Genomic DNA, 19,438 nt, shown 5'->3' on the forward strand with positions numbered 1-19,438 from the left:
ATTGTAAGTGTTTTGTGTATTTGTATATTTGTATATAGTGTACATATGATGTGTTGTATATAGACTGTGTTAGTTGTTTACTGTGTGCCTCTCTGGCTGTTCGCTCATATATGTGTATATGAATTAATATATATTTTTGCTGCGTATAATTCGCATATCTCAAGACAATTAATTGAATCTTGTTTGATAATTAAAAGTGGATTGTTCCCTTCAGTACCATTTGTTTCTACTTTTTCATCTTTGGATGTCTCCTGCTCAGGTACGGGAGGGTGAGGTGGGCAGAACCCCTAACCATTCTTTCTAGCCTTGCTTTATTAAGGCACAGGGAGTGCTCCCATGATAAAATTATATTTTACCTCGAGTAAAGAAAAAGCTACCACCTCGTCTGTATACAATTGTAGTAAAAATCCCAAAATCAGACCACTTACCTATGATGAAGAGAATTTCCACTGATATGTCGCTGACAGTTGTGCTCCGCGTCGTGGACAGGTCGTCATTCCCGATGAAGGACACGTTATATGGGACTGTGACCGCAACATAAAACGTTGCCAGTAAGATCAGCCAGTCCCATCCCGCCTTGAAAGTGCTAAAATGCAGAATGATGAATTTGGACTTCTTAGCATCGGAGACCTTGTACTCGGGGAAGGCGGACTTGTCTACAAACACGTTCTGCACAGAAAGAGAAAAGGGAGGGGTTAGTGCTACCAGAACTTGAGCAGCTGCGTTGGCTGCAATTGTATTTTTCATTTTGTTTCCTGGGACTAAATGCGTTCACGCATCAAAAATTGACATGAGGGATAATTGCACACTAAAGTAGAAAGCTAAATTGCAGATTTGCATTTGCCTTAATTACGAGTAATTTTGCACTATATTTCTGAAATGTGACATAATTGTCTAAAGCCAAATTATGCAAACTTTGCACACCCCTTGTTTTGCGGGCGCAGTGACATTTCCAGAAGTCCTCCAATTTACCTAACAGCCAACCCACTGCCTCCTGAATTGGCCCCTCCTACAAAATCAGAAATGAATGCAATGTTAATCTTAAAACGAAGGGGCATATTAGCAAGAACTTGCGATATTTATCGCAAAACGTGCTTAGCGGGCTTATTTTTATTGCTGCCTATCGCTGGATATGTTAGCAGTGAAAACATGCTATTGACAACGTTTTTCTCCATTGTGCTAAAATATCCAGCAATAGCGACGAAATGCGTGAATATCGCTGGAAAACCAGCGATATTCACGCATTAACGCCAATGGGGGCTTAACCTCACAATCCACCTCCCATTGAATACACAGGTAAGTCATCCTATTAGCAGGCGTTAGATTCTAGCAATAATTGCGCTTAGCGCAACTTTTTTTATCGCTTCGCCTGCCTTGCTAATAGGCGATAGCTGTGTTAGTGACTACTTCCAGTCACTACCAGTTTGGGTACACCCACTTTGCATGTCATTAGCGATAAATATCGCTGACATGCAAAGCCGGCCCAAAACCAGTCGCTAACGCCTGGAAGATGTCACTAACTGCTGTTAGCGACATCTTGATGATAGGGCGATAGAAATATCGCCGTTTTGTTGGCAAAAAGTGCCGCTAAAGCAGCGATACTGCCCTTGCTAATATGCCCCGAAATTTTCTCAACTGAGAACTTAGGGGCATATTATCAACAACTAGCGATATTTATCGTTAAATGTGCTTAGCGCATTTTTTTTAATGCCGCCTATCGCTGGATATTATGGCAGAGATAACGTGCTATTAGCGACGTTTATCTCAAATGCGATAAAATATCCGGCGATAGCGGCTCAATGTGTGAATATCGCTGGAAATCCAGCGATATTCAGGAATCATCGCCAATAGGGTCTTAACCTGAATATCCACCTCCCATTGGATATTCAGGTTAAGAAGTGGTCTGAGCAGGCATTAGGTTCTGGCGATATTCGCGCTTAGCGCACATTTTTTTAATCGCTTCGCCTGCCTTGCTATTAGGCGATAGCGGTGTTAGCAACTGTTTTCAATCGCTAACAGGCTGGGTACGCCCACTTTGCATGTCATTAGCAATAAATATCGCTAACATGCAAAGCGGGCCCCAAACCTGTAGCTATTGCCTAAGAGCTGTCGCTAACTGCTGTTAGCGACAGGTTGCTAATAGGGCAATAAAATTATCGCTGCTTTAGCGGGAAAAAGTCCAGCTAAAGTGGCGATAATGTCCTTGATGATATGCTCCTTAGACATTTTGAATTTTTTTTTTGTGATATGGTATTTCAAATTGATAAGTACAGGAAAATCTCCCCCTCCGCAGCAATGAAAAAACAAACAATTCATGGAAGCTAAAACCCACAGCGTCCCATGAAAGTACGCTTCAACATTCTTTCCCTCAGGAGTGCCTTTTCTTCTGCTTCTCTAAGGCGACTTGATTGTACAAGGCTCCTTAAGACAGGTCTCGGAGTGCAGAGCATGCAAGATTTAAATGGCATAGCACGGGCTGAAATCATTCTTTTTTTTCTTCCATGCTGCATGCTGCTCACATCCATTCAAAGACAACTGGGGAAGGTGAAGGTTTTGCCATTCCTAAAAATGAGTGGAGGGGGAATGTAACAAACAGTCACACAGCGCAGCAAGTCACCTTGTGCGTTGCGAGACAGGGAAAGGACAGGAATGTGCCGTACTATTTTTAACGCGGTGCCACCATGCTGAGGACCACGGTTCCTGATGGCCGAATATAGTCCTGTAGATCATATTCTGCTGTACTTTAGATTGAGCCTCTGGTATATTGAAAAGCAGTCTTCTGGCGACAATCCGCAGTCGTGAAGACGCTCAAAATGGAAGTGAGGATGCATTTTGCTCTAAGAAATATCGCTAAATGTAAGAGAACATAAAAGACAGCGTGAGCAGCCTCTTGTGCTCACTAAAAGTGTTTTCGTGGTAGGGTTTTTTTGTCCAAGTTTCATGACCGGGTATAATCAGGTTTTTATGGGCAATTCTGCATCAAAAAGTAACTTGGAATGACTGAAATGACTCCCATTACCCTCGCGTAGTTAAAATATCAGCCAGGCCTAACAATTTCATGGTGGGCAAAACAAAATATGGAACAGAACACATTAGACACTTGTCTCTGTGCATCAGAATTGATGCCAAACATACCTGGCACCAGTAGTCACTAAGGAAGATAACATGTGGTAATCGATGTTGGGACGTAACTGGTAGCGGCAGTTCATTCGTGTTCAGTTCCATCGCTCCATCGATATAAATCGAAAAGGCTGGAGCTGCTTCAGGGTCATCACTGTGCTCATTTGAGACACTGTGGGACCCTCTCTCTTTGAAATCTGCTGGAAATCCCAACCTGGAATCCCTCCACAAAATCATAATTGGCTTTTTCTCAATCTAGGAAAGATTTTCACTGATTGGTTAAAGTGGAAAATCTATACATTGGAACGAAGAATGTTTTTTTCCAAATCTATTTCTCATTCAGAGGTTTTAGATGGGTACATGCTCTTCTGGGCCATTGCTAAATGTAATTTTTTGTAATCTAGTTTTTTGCTAAGATCAGTTAAAAATCTATGTTATAAATCAATAATGCTTCTTGTTATCTATATTATCTATGGTGCTGTGTGTGGGGTCAGATGCATGAGTTCTTGGGAGGTGTTATGGCTGCCCAGAAACCATAAATGGGGAATAATAGAGGTTGTAGGTTTTGAATCCTTACCCCATTGGTTTACCACAGGAGTAGAGTTCCTTCATGTGAGAACAACTAAAATAGATCAATCGATTTATTAGGCATTTTTTACAACAAGGTATCCAGATGGGATGCATATCTCTTAAATAACTTTGTTATGGGGAACCTGTGCTTCTTTCTTTAAAAGAGAAAAAAAGTTTGTTACTGAAAAAACTGTAATGCTCATCAGAGCTTCAGTTGAAGGTACCACATGGTTAGGATGGAAAACTTAAAAACCAGTGACATTTGTCATTTTTAGTAAGCAATGTGACCAAAGCTCCCACAATTCATCGCTCTTGACGTCACATGCTACGGATGACATCTCAAATGACAGCATTGATGACATCTATGTGCTTAAAATATATCTTATCACCTCTGACAATTTGGGAAATATGATGGGAGTCATAGAATGAACTGCAGAGGTAGCTATTGTTCCAAGTGTATAAGAGTATCAGGAGGGGATTATTGCTGTGGACCTATCATGCTGAAGCATAAACTGACTGAACACTTGTAGTTGGCATCTATTCAGATTTATTCATGACATGGGCTGGCCAACATCCTTTTGATGTATGGTGCCATGGCAGAGCTAATTTTCAAAATAAAAGGTAAGCAAAAAGTTATATGATAAGTAAATCTATAGGAAGACATTGAGGGGTTCAGGAAGCATGGACAGTAGTAGATTGTGTTTATGTTCTGCCCAATGAGTTGGTGAATTGGCCAGTAGGTGAAAGCTGAGAGTATCAAAATCTTCAATGATATTTAAGCTTTACACATTAGAAGAGTCATCAAGTCTCCAAGAACAAAGACTTGATTAGAGATGATTGAAAGTGTTTCACAAGGTCAAAGAGGTCAGAGGGGAAAGAAGGAGGACAGTTATTGGGAAGATGGTTCATAAATGCCCAAAGAAATGAGGTTGCCGGGCTGGTGTTATCCTTAATTAGATGATAGTTAAATTAGTTTTGTAATGGAAGGATATCTTCCTGAGAGAGAGTGAGTTGTAAGACACTAGGGCAACCATCCTCCCCTGCCTAGTTTCTTGTTCTTACCCCCCTCCGTGCTCGCCTCGGTCAACAGCCGTCGCGAGCACTACCTCGAAAGTGCTGCACACATCAGTTGGCCGACGCAGCCCCGCCCACTCATTAGAACTCCCGCACTGCGCCGGAATTTATGCTGCGGTTAAGGAGTTAACTAAGATATCATAGTTGTGTGGTAGAGAATGGCTATACCTTACTCTGATCGATTGGGCACTCTCGGTCCATTTAGGGATGGACTGCTTGGCCAGCCACGGCTGTTGTTTCAAGCAAATAGCTTCCACCCCGCTTGGACCGTCCGACTCAAGGTAGGGCCTGCCGCCTTGCGGTAGGTCGTTCACACTAACCCAGCAGAGCGAAGGCCGTGAGGCCCTGGCAGCTCATGTCCCCCAGTGGTCTGACCCGAGCGGAAGGGGTCGGGTGGCACCAGGTCCTTAGATGCTGCTGCCCAGCAGGTCCGAAGGCCCAGCGCGCCATGCCGTCACCCCTCTCTGCCCAGCACATTTCCACAGCAGCTCGGAACGACCGTTCCGAGGGGTGCCGCTGCCACCGGGCTCCGGCACCCCTGCCTCTTCACTCAGGCTGTGCCTCCGCCTGCCTCTCCCTCCCGGGGGACACAGCTGGGCCTGCCGGTGCTCATGTGATCGCACTTCTCCACACCCCTCCAGCGAGCCCTCCCGCCCCGGCGGTTGGGCTCCTTCCCCTGGCATGCTCCAGAGAGATGGAGGGGTGCGTGAAGGTTGCCGGTTGAGGAGATGGGCACGCGGCTCCAACCGCATCATCAGTTGTGGCTACCTGGTTGATCCTGCCAGAGATTAAGTCAAAGATTAAGTCATGCACATGTAAGTACACACGGCCGGTACAGTGAAACTGTGAATGGCTCATTAAATCAGTTATGGTTCCTTTGATCGCTCCATCTGTTACTTGGATAACTGTGGTAATTCTAGAGCAAATACATGCCGACGAGCGCTGGCCTCCCGGGATGCGAGCATTTATCAGACCAAGACCAATCCGGGCTCGCCCGGCTGCTTTGGTGACTCTAGATAGCCTTGGGTCGATCGCACATCCCCATGACGGCGACGATACATTCGGATGTCTGCCCTATCAACTTTCGATGGTACTTTCTGTGCCTACCATGGTGACCACGTGTAACAGGGAATCAGGGTTCGATTCTGGAGAGGGAGCCTGAGAAACGGCTACCACATCCAAGGAAGGCAGCAGGCGCGCAAATTACCCACTACCTACTCGGAGAGGTAGTGATGAAAAATAACAATACAGGACTCTTTGGAAGCCCTGTAATTGGAATGAGTACACTTTAAATCCTTTAACAAGGATCCATTGGAGGGCAAGTCTGGTGCCAGCAGCTATGGTTATTCCAGCTTCAATAGTGTATATTAAAGTTGCAGAGAAAAAAAAAGAGAATGGCTATACCTCATGCCGGAAAGTTGTGAACCATAATTAGTGATATCTAGAGGGTGAAGGACATATTTTGAGTGAGATAAAATATGTCATAGGCATTCTTGACTGCATTTCTGAAATTGAGGAGGGTTCCTATGAGGCATTTTCCCAGGAACATAAGGAGTAAAGTGTAGTATTGGAAGCATTATACAGCTGAGTAGGTAAAGCACGCTGGGCAGATTCCAGATCGGTATTGGGAGGAAACTAGGATAATGAGATCGAGAGTCAGAGAAGTGAGGCAGGATAATAAGAGCGATAGTCAGACAAGTCAGGCAGTGTCATTTTCGTTCAGTGAAACCCCCACTGGCAAGGTTGGTGTTGGGGACAGTGTATCATGAGAAGATGAGTGGGGCGAAGTGTGTGGTAGAAAGGTGCGAAAGGGACTGAAGTACATTTTGACTAACCCTGGGCAAAGTACTACGCTATGCTTGCATAGTTTGTGAAGTTTGCGCTACTTCGCACCAGGCAAATTGCACGTAGCACAGTGCAAACACGCGTAGCGTAGCGTAGTGCAGCGGTCATTTTATGTTGGCTCGTGGTCCTTGACAGCAAGTTGGCAACACGAGCGAGCAAAATGAATCCCAGCGAGACTTTTTCCTCGTTCGCGATCAGCAACATCAAGTTGCCGATCGCGAGCGTGGAAAATAAACCTCCCGGCGAGATTCTCAACGCGGGGAGGTCAGGTTTCTCATTGCGAGGGGTCACATATGCTCGCGACCGCTTATGATGAGAAACTACAAGTTGGCGTTGAGAAAGCTGCCGCTCGAGTAGAAATCCACTCAATATTGCCTTTTTTTGGAATTACAATTTGTCTTTTTCACATCAAGAAAGCAGATAACATCGCTGGTGACTCCACTTAGGTCCAGAAGGGCTAGATTCATGCCAGGGTTTCAGATTTATGCTGCAAACATTTATATACATTGGGCCATATTTCTGAGCTCGGCTACATCACTCTTCCACCATGCAACATGGAGCAAGAGTGACGCAACTCAAAAATGAGATTTATAAAGCTAAACAAGACCGCTGAGTGGCTTCATACTTCTGGAGTAATGCAACGCAGCGCAAATTGCTGCGTTGCGTCACTCTGCCCTGGGAAGGCGTCCCATGGGCGCTGCGTGGGAGTTCCCATTCAACTCCCATGGTTTTTGATGCAGTCCCAGATTTATCAAAAGTAGTAGACCTGGCAGATCTGATGTTTTTAACAGAGACGTAGTTAGATGAAACATCGGCACCTGAGACTTTGGAGGCCCTCCCTCCAGCATACAGTTTGCGGAGAATTGATAGAGGGGTCCAAAGAGGGGGAGGCATTGCAATGGTCTATAATACTCAGTTTGAGTGCTCATTCGAGCAAGTAAAAATTAGTAACTGTGAAGCAGGACTCTTTTCCATTAAAATTTCCCCTGATTGTACTATTATGGGCTATCTCGTATATCGCCCCCCTGGGGGCTCTACACAGTTTGCTGGCAGCCTACTGGAATCGGTGGTCCAACCGGCCTTACGCTACAGTAGGTTCCTCATACTAGGTGACCTTAACCTTCACTTTGAGGATGAGAAATGTGTAGAGGCCCAATCTATGATTTCCTCTCTGAAATCCCTGATGCTCACTCTTTCGGGTTAGATGCCTACGCATCAGGCAGGTCGTCTTCTTGATCCCATATTTTCTAACTGGAACGGAATTAGGGTGTTTCCCCCGATTAGGATTCTATGGTCTGACCATCATCTTATTACATTTACAAAAACAGGCAGACCCAGAAGGGATATACTTAAGAGACCTATCCTACCTAAACGCAGGAATTGGAACAAGTTCAGTCAGAAGACATTTGAATTTACGCTAAGGCATGGGAAACCTCCTCTTAGTAAAACCTTTAAGGAAGCACGGAAGGAGTACGATGAATGGGTATCGAAGGCTTTAGATAAGGTGGCCCCATGGACCCTCAAAGCCCCAGTGCGTAAGGCTAGGTCTGCCCCTTGGTACAATGAGAAACTGCGTCCTGCTAAAGCCAGATGTAAAAAACTGGAACGCCTGTGGTGCAAAGACTACGACATTGTTCGTAAAGAGTTATATAAGAATAGTCGGAAGGAGTATCATGGTTGGATTAATAAGGCGAAAAGACTATTCTTCAAAGAGAGGATTGAATCTGAGGAAAACTCCTCTAAGGAGCTCTTTTCCATCTATAAGGAGCTCACGGCACTTACTAGGATAGAGACCAAAGATCTTGTCTCCACAGAGATATGCGAATCGATCGCTGATCATTTTGTAAACAAAGTGGAGAAGGTTTATGTGTCTTTTCAGCAGGGGACAGCGTAAGAAGTATCGGCTAGGGCCACGGACCTACTAGGAATGTAGGTCTTAAAGAATTTATGGTGCCTCCGAGGGAGGAACTGATGAAGATAATTATGAGCATTCAGTCAGGTTCCCCGACGGATGTTGCTCCTCCTAAAATCCTTAGGAATCAGGTTCACCTCCTATGGAACTACATAGCCATTCTGGCCTCTCTTTCCTTCCAAGAAAGACAAGTGCCTGAGGAATGGAAACTTGCACAGGTAGTCCCGATTAAAAAGAAGGCTAACCTGAGTATCTCGCAATTGGACAATCTTAGGCCCATTTCTCTTTTACCGTTCTGTGCCAAAGTGGTGGAAAAATTGGTCACCAATCAGTTGGTTAAATTTGTGGAGGATAACCATCTTTTACATCCCACCCAATTTGGTTTTAGGGCGAAGTATTCAACTGAAACTGCCCTTCTTTTTTCCACAGAATTTCTTCGCCAGAAAGTGGATGAAGGACAGACAGCCGCCCTGATATTGCTGGACTTGAGTGCGGCATTTGATACCGTATCGCACTCTAGACTTCTTGCCCGTCTGAGCGAGTTGGAAGTTGCCGGTCCGGCGTATGAATGTATGGTTTCCTTCCTGGCGGGTAGAAAATTTCAAATTCACTGCCCCCCCTTTAGATCCACGCCTCGAACTTTAAAACAAGGAGTCCTGCAGGGTTCCATCCTCAGCCCTGTGCTGTTTAACCTATATATGGAGCCCTTGGCCAGGTTGGTGGAATCTTATGGGGTGGATATCGTATCATATGCGGATGATACGCAACTGGTGGTGACTCTGTCCCACAATCCAGTTGAGACGGCAGACAATTTTTCTGCATTTCTTGTGGCACTTACAGCTTGGATGAAGTGTAACTGCCTTTGCCTGAACGGTAATAAGACCGAACTTCTGGTGATTGGCTCCTCTCCTTCAATCTGGATATCAGCCTGGTGGCCCACTGATTTGGGTCCTACGCCCACGCCAGCTGATACGGTGAAGAATACACACATACTCCCAACACATTGGCAAGATGGCGGGGAAATGCTATGGCATACTGAAGGTCCTGCGTAAAATCTTGGATCTCCTACCTATCAGACACAGGAAAACTCTAGTACATGCACTGGTCATGTCCCATCTTGATTATGGGAATGCCTTGCTCTGTGGCCTGAGTAAAAAGGGACTGAACCAGCTGCAATGTGTCCAAAATGCGACGGCCAGGCTGGTTCTAAAGTTGCTGAGGAGGTCTTCGGGAAAACGTGCGTTACAAATCCTGCACTGGCTCCCAATGCGGGAACATATTCGGTTTAAGACCATGTGCATTAGTCACCGTATTTACTCATGGCAGGGGTCCGGCCTACCTTCACAGGATGCTACCTATTTACCGTCCTAGACGCCTTTTGAGATCCATGGGCAGTATGCAGTTTTCGATACCCCGCATTTATAAAGCACGGATGGGTGGGCGTTCTTTTAGGTTCCTGGCCAGCAAACAATGGAACAAACTTCCTGTTGAGTTGCGGATGGAACCGTCGGAAACCAGGTTCCGGCAAAAACTGAAGACCTATCTATTTCCTGAAGATTAGTTTAATTGCAGGGTTTCTCTTCCCCTGTCCTTTTTCCTCTCCGTGGATTGATCTTTATTTTTAGCTGTGTTGGACTGCATCCTAGCGCGGAGATGCACTGTCTTCAGTGTATTCAGGTGCTTAATAAATGTTTTTTATTATTATTATTATAGACCTGGGACTGAGTCAAAAAGATCTGCTTTCTCAGGGGAGGAGTAACGAGGAGCAATATCTTCATTTCTCCTCGTTGCTTCCTCTTTCTATGTCTGCAGCTCATATAGAAAGAGGGAAATGTCTCTTGTGATTGTTCTTGTGCAGGAGGTGTCCTTTCCCACATTCAAACAATGCTTCGTCCCGTGCAGGCCCCCTTGCTCCCTGTTGCGAGGGCGCCTCTATTGGCACTCGGCAGCCAAATTAGTTCCAGCGCAGGGACCGGCCCTCTCCCTATCCTGCATCCCAGCAAGGTGACTTTCTGCTCTGTGTAACTTGTTTTGTAAATAGGCCCCATCGTAGCTCCCTGAAATGCATTCACATAATCATCTGTTAACCAGAAATTCTGGCTTGGGCCTCAGTTGGCTATTCCTCTACTAGTTTTATTTTTTCCAGTGTCAATCTGCAGGCTGATCTAAAAGATCAAAGAAAAACTTGCCTTTCAAAATCCTAGCTATGACGTGTTGACTTTTAAGACACATCACTCGCACTAGGCAGAGTAATAAGACTACACCATGAAAGGGAAAAGGCCTAAACCCCTCGCCTCTGACACACACAGCTTCAAAGGAAGGGGCTCTGAATGGGGTATGGTCAATCTACATATTCCTCCATGCCAAGTTTCAGCCATGGAACCTTTCCACGACTGAGCAGAACCCAAGAATTGTTGAAGGTGAGAGCAGGAATTTTCTCGCATTAAAATAATCTGTTACAGGCAGCATCGTCACGTGCGGCTTATGAGACGCTTCAATCATTCTGACTCTGCGCTGACTTTCATTATGCAAACAAATGGGCTTGGTATGTAAAGACAGGGGCGCGCGCTGCTGCCAGCGCCTTTCTTCTGCGCCGCGGCTCCGTCTCCTGGAAATCAACGATAACACTCGAAGGATCTCTGCCACTGCTTGGCATTCTCTGGCTACCAAAGCAAACATTATTTCATTCATTGTGAGTTCTTTATGCTGCCTTCGAGCCAAGTATGAATCGAGGTATTCCCCGGGTGGATACTTAGGGAAATCTTTTAAAAATGACGTCTTACCTCAAGTAGGATGTACATTTGCCTTTGATGAGTTGGAAGCACAGCGTAGAAGCAGTTTTTTTTTTAATGGAATCTTTGGCCTGATTGAATACAATTTCCATTCACAAAATGGAAAGGAATTGTGTGCTCCAATCTATGTACTATTAGGTAGTTTCACAAAATGCAGAATTATAGCCAATCACAATCTGACCTACCTCATCAATATTCATGAGGTACTCACCATGATTAGATGCCATTACAGGTAAATTGGCCTGACGTGTTAGCAGACCACAGTGTCTGTGATCACATTTAAACATCATAAATGTAGCCCTTTTTCTTTAAAGGAAACGTGGCTGGATTTATATACAAAAAATGTTTTTAAAAAATATGTTTAGTTGCCCTGTGGACGGTGGCCTATTACCTGTTAGACCTGGCATTTTGGCGTGGTTTCCCCTGTCCTTTTGCCTCTACCTCCTGTATTTTTGATGTTGTGCTGGATTCGTTTTTGCTGGTTTAGATGCTTTGGACACTTTGCCACTGCTGATCAGTGCCAGAGTTTAAGTGCTCCCTGTGTAAATTGTTATGATGATTGGATATACATGATTGGCATATTCGTATCACCAAGAAGTCCCTAGTAAAGTGCACTGGGTGTGCCAGGGCTAGTGATGACAAATGCTACTAGTGGGCCTGCAGCATTGATTGTGCCACCCACATGAGTAGCCCTAAAATGGTGTCTCAGGCCTGCCACTGCAGTGCCTGTGTGCAGTCTGTGAACTGCCATGTCCTCCTGGTCAGTGTCCCCACTGACCAGGCCTAACCCTTCCCTTTTTGTGCACATTGGTCACCCCTATGGAAGGCCCATGGTACCCCCCTGGGCAGGGTGCAGTGTATGTGAAAGGTAGAGCATGTACTGGTGCAGGTCACATGCTCTGGTAATGAATTACAGCCATTTTCGTTTTTCACTATTGTAAGGCTATCTTGCTCCATAGGTTAACATGGGGGATGCTGGCTACAGTGGCTACCAGCATTTCTTCCCATAGGAACAAGTTAGGACATAAGAGTCTAGTATCCCTGAACTCAGAATTTAATAACACATCTTTTAGTAAAGGTTGTTTTTGAATCCTGTGTTTGAGAACAGCACTTTTAGAAAGTTGCTGTTCTCTTGTCTGACCTTCCTGTGTGCCTTGGTCCTGTTTGTGTATTGACTGTCTGGTTTGAGAGTGACAGGGGCTGGGGATTCCCCAGAAGGTTGGCTGAGTCAGCGCTAGGCTGAAAGTCTGCATCTGCAACTTGAGTGGTGGGAGGAGATAGCACCTGGGCCTGAATAGGCCTGTTCCTGCCTTCCACAATGCTGGCTCCACCTCCTGCTGGGCGGCTGAGGACCCTGCCCCTCACTCTGAAATGAAAGGAGAAGCCATAAAAACAAAGTGCTGGAAGTTGAACCTGTGCTGGGAAGCTGGAAACCAAAATTTGAGAGACTTTGCTACAGAAAAGTTATCGCATCGCTCGCTGCGGAGCGCATCCCCAACAGTGCGGGGAAATTCCCGCCGCTACAAAGGCCGAGCTCGTCGCAGCGCCTGTTGCCGCTGTCAGAACCGTCGCATCCTTCGTTTGCGGGACGCACCCGATCGGTGCGGGAAGCCAAACATCTCTGCAAGTGTCGTCGCAGGGCCTGTCATCGCTGGGTGAGATTGCCGCACCGCCTGCTTGCGGACCGCATCACGTCGCTGCGAGAGTCATCGCCGAAGCCATCGCATCGAGGAGATGCGAGTGAGAGATCGCCGCTGGATCGCGCATTGGCGCCCCGGAGATCATCGCAATCCCTACGAGATCGACGCATCGTGCCTTTGCCAGAACAAACTTCCTACGGAACCTACGCACCGGGATCCAAACAAGTGGCCTTCCTCCCCATACAGACTGGATTCATCGCAACACGCCAGCTGCTGCAGCGGGGCTGTCGCAATCGCCTCCTCAGGGTCTCAGGAGCAATGCATCGCTTGTTTTCCACCGCACCAGCTTCTGCTTTTGGAACTTTGTTGCAACTAAAGGTACTGTGTCTGAAACGTGACGCAACTGTGAACTTTTCACGCAACTGTGGATTATTTTATCGCAACCTAAAGAATTTTATCGCAACCTTAAGAACTCTTTTGAAACCCTATTCTTAAACTGTGTATGTTGGATTTTTGTCATTTTGGTCCTGTGTATATTAGATTAAATACCTTTATTTTTCTAAACTGTTGTGGAGTCAGTTTGTGGTGTTTTCACTGTGTTACTGTGAGTGTTGGTACAAATACTTTACACATTGCCTTCTGATTAACCTTGACTGCTCCTGTCAAGCTACCTAGAGGGTGAGCAGGTGTTATCTCAGAGGGTTTCTTCCTTATCCTGACTAGAAGCCAGGGTCCCTATTTGGACAGTGGTACCTACCTCTGTCAACTAGAGACCCCCCGGTTCTAACATTACCCAACAAACTTTTTTTCCCCACATTCACAAATTCGAGGAGTCAGTAAAATGTCAGTGTTTTGCAACAGATTGCAGTCGCAAAACAGTGGTACATACCCTAATGAACACCGTAAACATTCTCTTCTAAATAGCGACTGGTTATGGGTTTATAAACCCATCAGAAAATAGGTCTAATACATAACAGAAAGTCATTTTGCAGTCATAAACACTGATTTTCTGGATCACGGACTCGGCAACAGCAAAATGGCTTTTAATGTCAGAAGCTTCCCCCCTTATGGGCACTCTTCAGAACACTTTCTGCAATTTCAGACAGAACTATTGAAGACAAATTTGTAAGATACGAGTGGAAAGATGTGGTGGTCCTGGTAAGGCTCTCCTGCAGGCTCTCATGTACCTGACACATTGTTATGTTATGTTATGTTATGTTATGTTATGTTATGTTATGTTAAGTGGGAATTTGTTAAAGCGCACGTCCACCGACAGGTCTCTTGGCGCTAGGGAGTCTAAGCATAGAAACATTGTGGACTGCTGTGATGCATGCAGCCGCACCAGTGTCCCAGTTGCAAACAAACATGTTACCAAGCAGTGGGCGTGCTATTTATGACCCTCAAAGATGCAATATCCTGGACTTTAGTCAGATAGGAATTCGGTTATGAAAGCTTTGGGAATCGGTGGTCCTGGAACCGAAAGTCTCACGCTTTGGTGAGGGGCTGCTACGACTTTGGTCATGAAAGCAGCGCCTCTTGTGGCGGATCTGAAAGTTTCATACTTTGGTCAGGGGCGGTTACAACATCAGTTGTGAAAGGTTTTGGCGTGAGTGAATCTGAACGTTTCAGCACTTTGGCTGCTGCTTTGGGTCTGAACAAGATCGGTCCTTAGATGTGGTGTGCCGCTGAGAGGCCTGCACCCTGGACAGTGAGGGCTGCTGCAGCGAGAGTGCATCTGGTCAGCAGAGCCTTCTGGTTTGGGGTAAACATGCAGTACCTGGGCAGCCAGGCTGCGGGTGTGATCCTGAGGGTTTCAGCTGGGAAACGGCCACTACAACGCAACCGTTTCCACGAAAACCTTAACCACGCATGCATTACAACGCATGCGTGGTTACCACGAAAGCCTTTACCACGCATACATGTACTACGAGGTACGTAGTATAAGCATGTGTGGTAAAGGGTATAATTAAAAAAAGGAGGTGGAGGGGGCTCCCCCCCGCAAAAAAAAGCCTAACCTGAAGTCGAGATGTGCATGCAATCTGCGTCGTATAAGAGGAAACAGAAAGAAACTTCAGCTTCCTCTTTACGACGTATGACGTCACCACAGAAAAATACGTGGAGAAGGATAAGCGTGGAAATACCATTCCGTTGTAACGCGTGCGTGGTAAAGGGATGCGTTACAACGGAGTTCGTTGTAAGAACATACAACCGTTTCAGCCACAGGACATTATCGACTGCGCAGAGCAGAACCATTCAGCACAATGGACAGCGGCAACTGGCGGCACCGGCTGGGCCGTTCAGCACCGTGGACAGCAGCAACAGATGACGCGGCTGGGTTGCTCTGCACCTCGGTTAGGGGCAAGTGATGGAGCGGGCTGGGTCATACAGAACCACGGACAGCCGTAACTGATGCTGCCGGATAGGTCATTCAGCACCATGGACAATGGTAAGTAATGTCCTCGGCTGGGTCGGTGTGATGTTGCTTACATTGTTGTCCTTCTTCGTTTCTTATCGTTATGAACGTAATGGAATTATTTATGTTTGATATATGGTCCGTGCTTGTGCACTTTCACATGGTAATGCCTGATATAGTATTGTAATGCATGATGTAGAATTGTTGTGCTTTGATTAATGGCCCATGGCTGCTCGCCTGCTCTGTGGGCACTAAATGCGACTGAGGGCCAGTTGCAGCAGGAAGCTGCAGGACATGGAGGCATCCCTGCTTTTTACATTAAACTATTTTTGAAAGAGTAAAATTTCTTCGTTGTACAATTTTATCATTTTTACAGCAGGTCTGCATCATGAAGAGTGGTAACTGATTGGAACTGGTTGAGCTGGTTTAACTCATGCCTTTGTTTGAACGTTCAGCACCTAGCACTGAGTCTGCATTAGTGACCGCCTTGGATGACCTTCGTTCGCGTGTCGACCATGGTCGAGCAGCCTTCCTAGTGCTGCTCGACATGTCGGCCACGTTCGACACGGTCAACCATGCCACTCGGATCGGGAGACTAGAGGAGACTGGGGTCTCTGGCCTGGCCCTTAACTGGCTGGTCTCGTACCTTGATAACAGAAACCAGGTGGTTGCCTTGCCACCCTACCGCTCGGACACCAGGAGGGTGGGGCAGGGCGTGCCTCAAGGGTCGGCCATTAGCCCCATTCTATTCAATCTCTACCTCCGTCCCCTGATCAGCTTAATCAAGTCCTATGGCATTGCGGTCATCAATTATGCGGATGATACGCAACTTATCTTCTCGTTTGAGGGTAAGGACGCTGTGTCCCAGGAGACCTTCCACCGCTGCATGTCAGCCACTGCTGAATAGTTGTGCCTCAACTCATTGCAATTCAACAGTAAAGACCGAGGTACTGCACTGCTCCTCCGATCGCGTCCCTCGGCCTTTGCCACAAGACTTTTGGCCTTCCTCCTTCCAGAGCACGGGGGCAGTGGCAGTGTCCATCCGGAACTTGGGGGTGCTGTTCTAACCTAATCTCCAGCTCAACGTGTTTGTCAATAAAACCGTGGCAACGTGCATGCTGCTGCTTCGAACCTTGCAGAAGATCATCTCCTCTCTCCCGGGACATGCCCGCCCAGAGGTAGTGCGTATTATCATCTTAAGCAGGCTCGATTACTGCAACGCACTACTTCTGGGCGCCCCAGCCACCTTAGTGGGCAAATTCAGCGGGTGCAGAATATGGCTGCCAAGCTGGCACTCTCCAGACGGCGTCTTGATTCATCCTCTCTGGCGCTCACGGATCTCCACTGGCTGCCAATCGCCCGGCGCATTGACTTTAAGGCATTATTGTCTTGTTTTCAGGGCTCTTCATGGCCAGGGGCCTTCATCGCTGCAGACAATGTTCTTCTGGTACATTCCCACCAGATCCCTCCGCTCCTCTTCCGCCTGTTTGGTAGTTATTCCTAAAATCTTGAGGAAGAGGATGGGAGGTCGTTGCTTTAGGTTCACCGCAGCTAAACTGTGGAATGCCCTACCCTTGGCACTGAGAAGTAAGGAAGACTTTTCCTCCTTCAAAAAAGGACTAAAAACACACCTTTTTCCCAGGTCCCCGTAAAGTCCTAAAGTAGCACAAAAGCTGTGTATGGTTGATCAAGTCAAGCGCCAGGATACCCTTGGGGTGACAGTTTAGCGCTATACAAGTATGCCATACAATACAACTGATTCTAACTATTTCAGCACCAAGGACAGTGGTAAGTCATTGGAAGTGGTTCACCAGTTAGGACATCGGTAACTAATTGGAACTGGTTCCGCACCATGGACAGCAGTAACTGAGGTTGCCTACTTGGTGATTCAGCACAATGGACATCGGTAACTAATGCCATCGGCGGGTCAGTCAGCATTATGAAGAGTGTATTTGATCGAAAATGGTTCAGCTTGTTTACCTGATGCCTTTGGTTGAAAGTTCAGCACCTCGGACAGCGGTAACTGATTGGAACTGGTTTAGCACATAGGTCAGTCGAAACTGATGTCTTCGGCTGAGTTGGTCAGCATCGTGAAGAGTGGTAACTGATTGGAACTGATTCCGCTTGTTTAACTGATGCCTTTGCTTGACAGTTCTAGTTCAAGTTCAGTGCCTAGGACAGCAGTAACTGATTGCCACTGGTTTAGCACTTAGGACAGCAGTAACTGATTAAAATCGGAACAGAACCTAGGACAGGAATAACTCATTGGACCTGGTCCGGCACCTAGGACAGTGGTAACTGATTGGAACTGATTCAGCATCTAGGACAGCGGTAAGTGATTGGATGTTATTAAGCACCCAGGTCAGTGGTAACTGATTGGGACAGGTCCAGTACCTAAGACAGCGGTAACGGATTGGGACTGGTTCAGCACCTAGGACAGTGGTCATTTATTGGAAGGTATTCAGCACCTAGGACAGAGGTACCAGATTGAAACTGGGTCAGCACTTAGGACAGGGGTAACTGATTGGAATGTGTTCAGCACCTAGGCCAGGAGTAACTCTAGGACCTGGTCCAGCACCTAGGACAGTGGTAACTGATTGGATCTTGTTCAGCACCTAGAGCAGTGGTAACCGATTGAAACTGGTTCATCGCCTAGGACAGCGGTAACTGATTGGAATTGGTTCTGCGCCTAGGACAGTGGTAACTGATTGGAAATGGTTCAGCTCCTAGGACAGCAGTACCTGATTGGAATTGGTTCAGCTTCATAGGACAGCGGAAACCGATTGGACATTATTCAGCCCCCAAGACAATGGTAACTGATTGGGACTGGTCCAGCACCTAAGACAGCGGTAATTGATTGGAACTGTTTCCACCCCTAGGACAGTGGGAAGTGATTTGAATCAGTTTATCGTCTAGGACAGCGGTAACTGATTGGAACTGGTTCCACACCTAGGATAGCGGTCATTGATTAGACTTGGTCCAGCACCTACTGTAGCGATAACGGATTGCAACTGGTTCCTCACCTAAGATAGCGGTAACTCATTGGAATTGTTCAGGTAACTAAGACAGCAGTAACTGATTGGAACTAATTCAGCACCTAGGACAGCAGTAACTGATTGGGACAGGTCTAGAACCTAAGACACCAGTAACGGATTGGAACTGGTTCAGCACCTAAGACAGTGGTAATTGATTGGACGGTATTCAGCACCTAGGACAGAGGTACATGATTGAAACTGGTTCAGCACCTAGGACAGGGGTAACTGATTGGAATTGATCCAGCACCTAGGACAGGAGTAACTGATTGAAATTGATTTGCGCACTGAGGACAGCGGTAACTGATTTGATGTTATTCAGCCCCCAGGACATTGGTAACTGATTAGGACTGATCCAACACTTAACACAGTGGTAACTGATTGGAACTGGTTCAGCACCTAAGACAACATTAACTTATTGAAACTGGGTCAGCACTTCAGAGAGGGGTAACTGATTGGAATGTATTCAGCACCTAGGACAGTGGTAACCTAATGGAACTTGTTCAGCACCTAGGACAGTGGTAACTGATTGAAACTGATTTATCGCCTAGGACAGCGGTAACTGCTTTGAATTGGTCAGTGCCTAGGACAGGAGTAATGCATTGGAACTTGTACAGCACCTGTAACAGCAGTAACTGATTGGAATTGGTTCAGCACCTAGGACAGCGGAAACTGATTGGACATTATTCGGCCCCCAGGACAACAGTAACTGATTGCGACTGGTCCAGCACCTAAGACAGCGGTAACTGTTTGGAACTGATTCAGCACCTAGGACAGTGGTAACTGATTGAAACTGGTTCAGCACCCTGGACAGCAGTAACTGATTTGAATTGGTTCAGCACCTAGGACAGCGGTAACTGATTGGACGTTATTCAGCCCCCAGGACAACAGTAACTGATTGGGACTGGTCCAGCACCTAAGACATCGGTAACTGATTGGAACAGGTTCCACACCTAGGACAGTTGTAAGTGATTTGAATCTATTTAGCGTCTACCAATCAATCAATCAATCAAGAAATTTATATAGCGTGCTACTCACCC

At 46.4% G+C, this 19,438-nt stretch overlaps 1 protein-coding gene across 2 annotated transcripts in view; it reads right to left on the reverse strand.

Annotated features, from left to right (window-relative positions):
- Positions 1 to 19,438, reverse strand: part of KCNH8 (potassium voltage-gated channel subfamily H member 8) — a 960,407-nt gene that overhangs the window by 385,292 nt on the left and 555,677 nt on the right. For both annotated transcript variants that reach the window (XM_086942172.1, XM_086942171.1), the window contains exon 5: positions 429 to 669. In XM_086942172.1, coding sequence (XP_086798298.1) covers positions 429 to 669 — 241 coding nt within the window. The remainder of the gene's footprint in view (positions 1 to 428; positions 670 to 19,438) is intronic.

This window comes from Lissotriton vulgaris, chromosome 10 (assembly GCF_964263255.1).
Source record: "Lissotriton vulgaris chromosome 10, aLisVul1.2, whole genome shotgun sequence".
In the NCBI taxonomy this organism is placed as follows: domain Eukaryota; kingdom Metazoa; phylum Chordata; class Amphibia; order Caudata; family Salamandridae; genus Lissotriton; species Lissotriton vulgaris.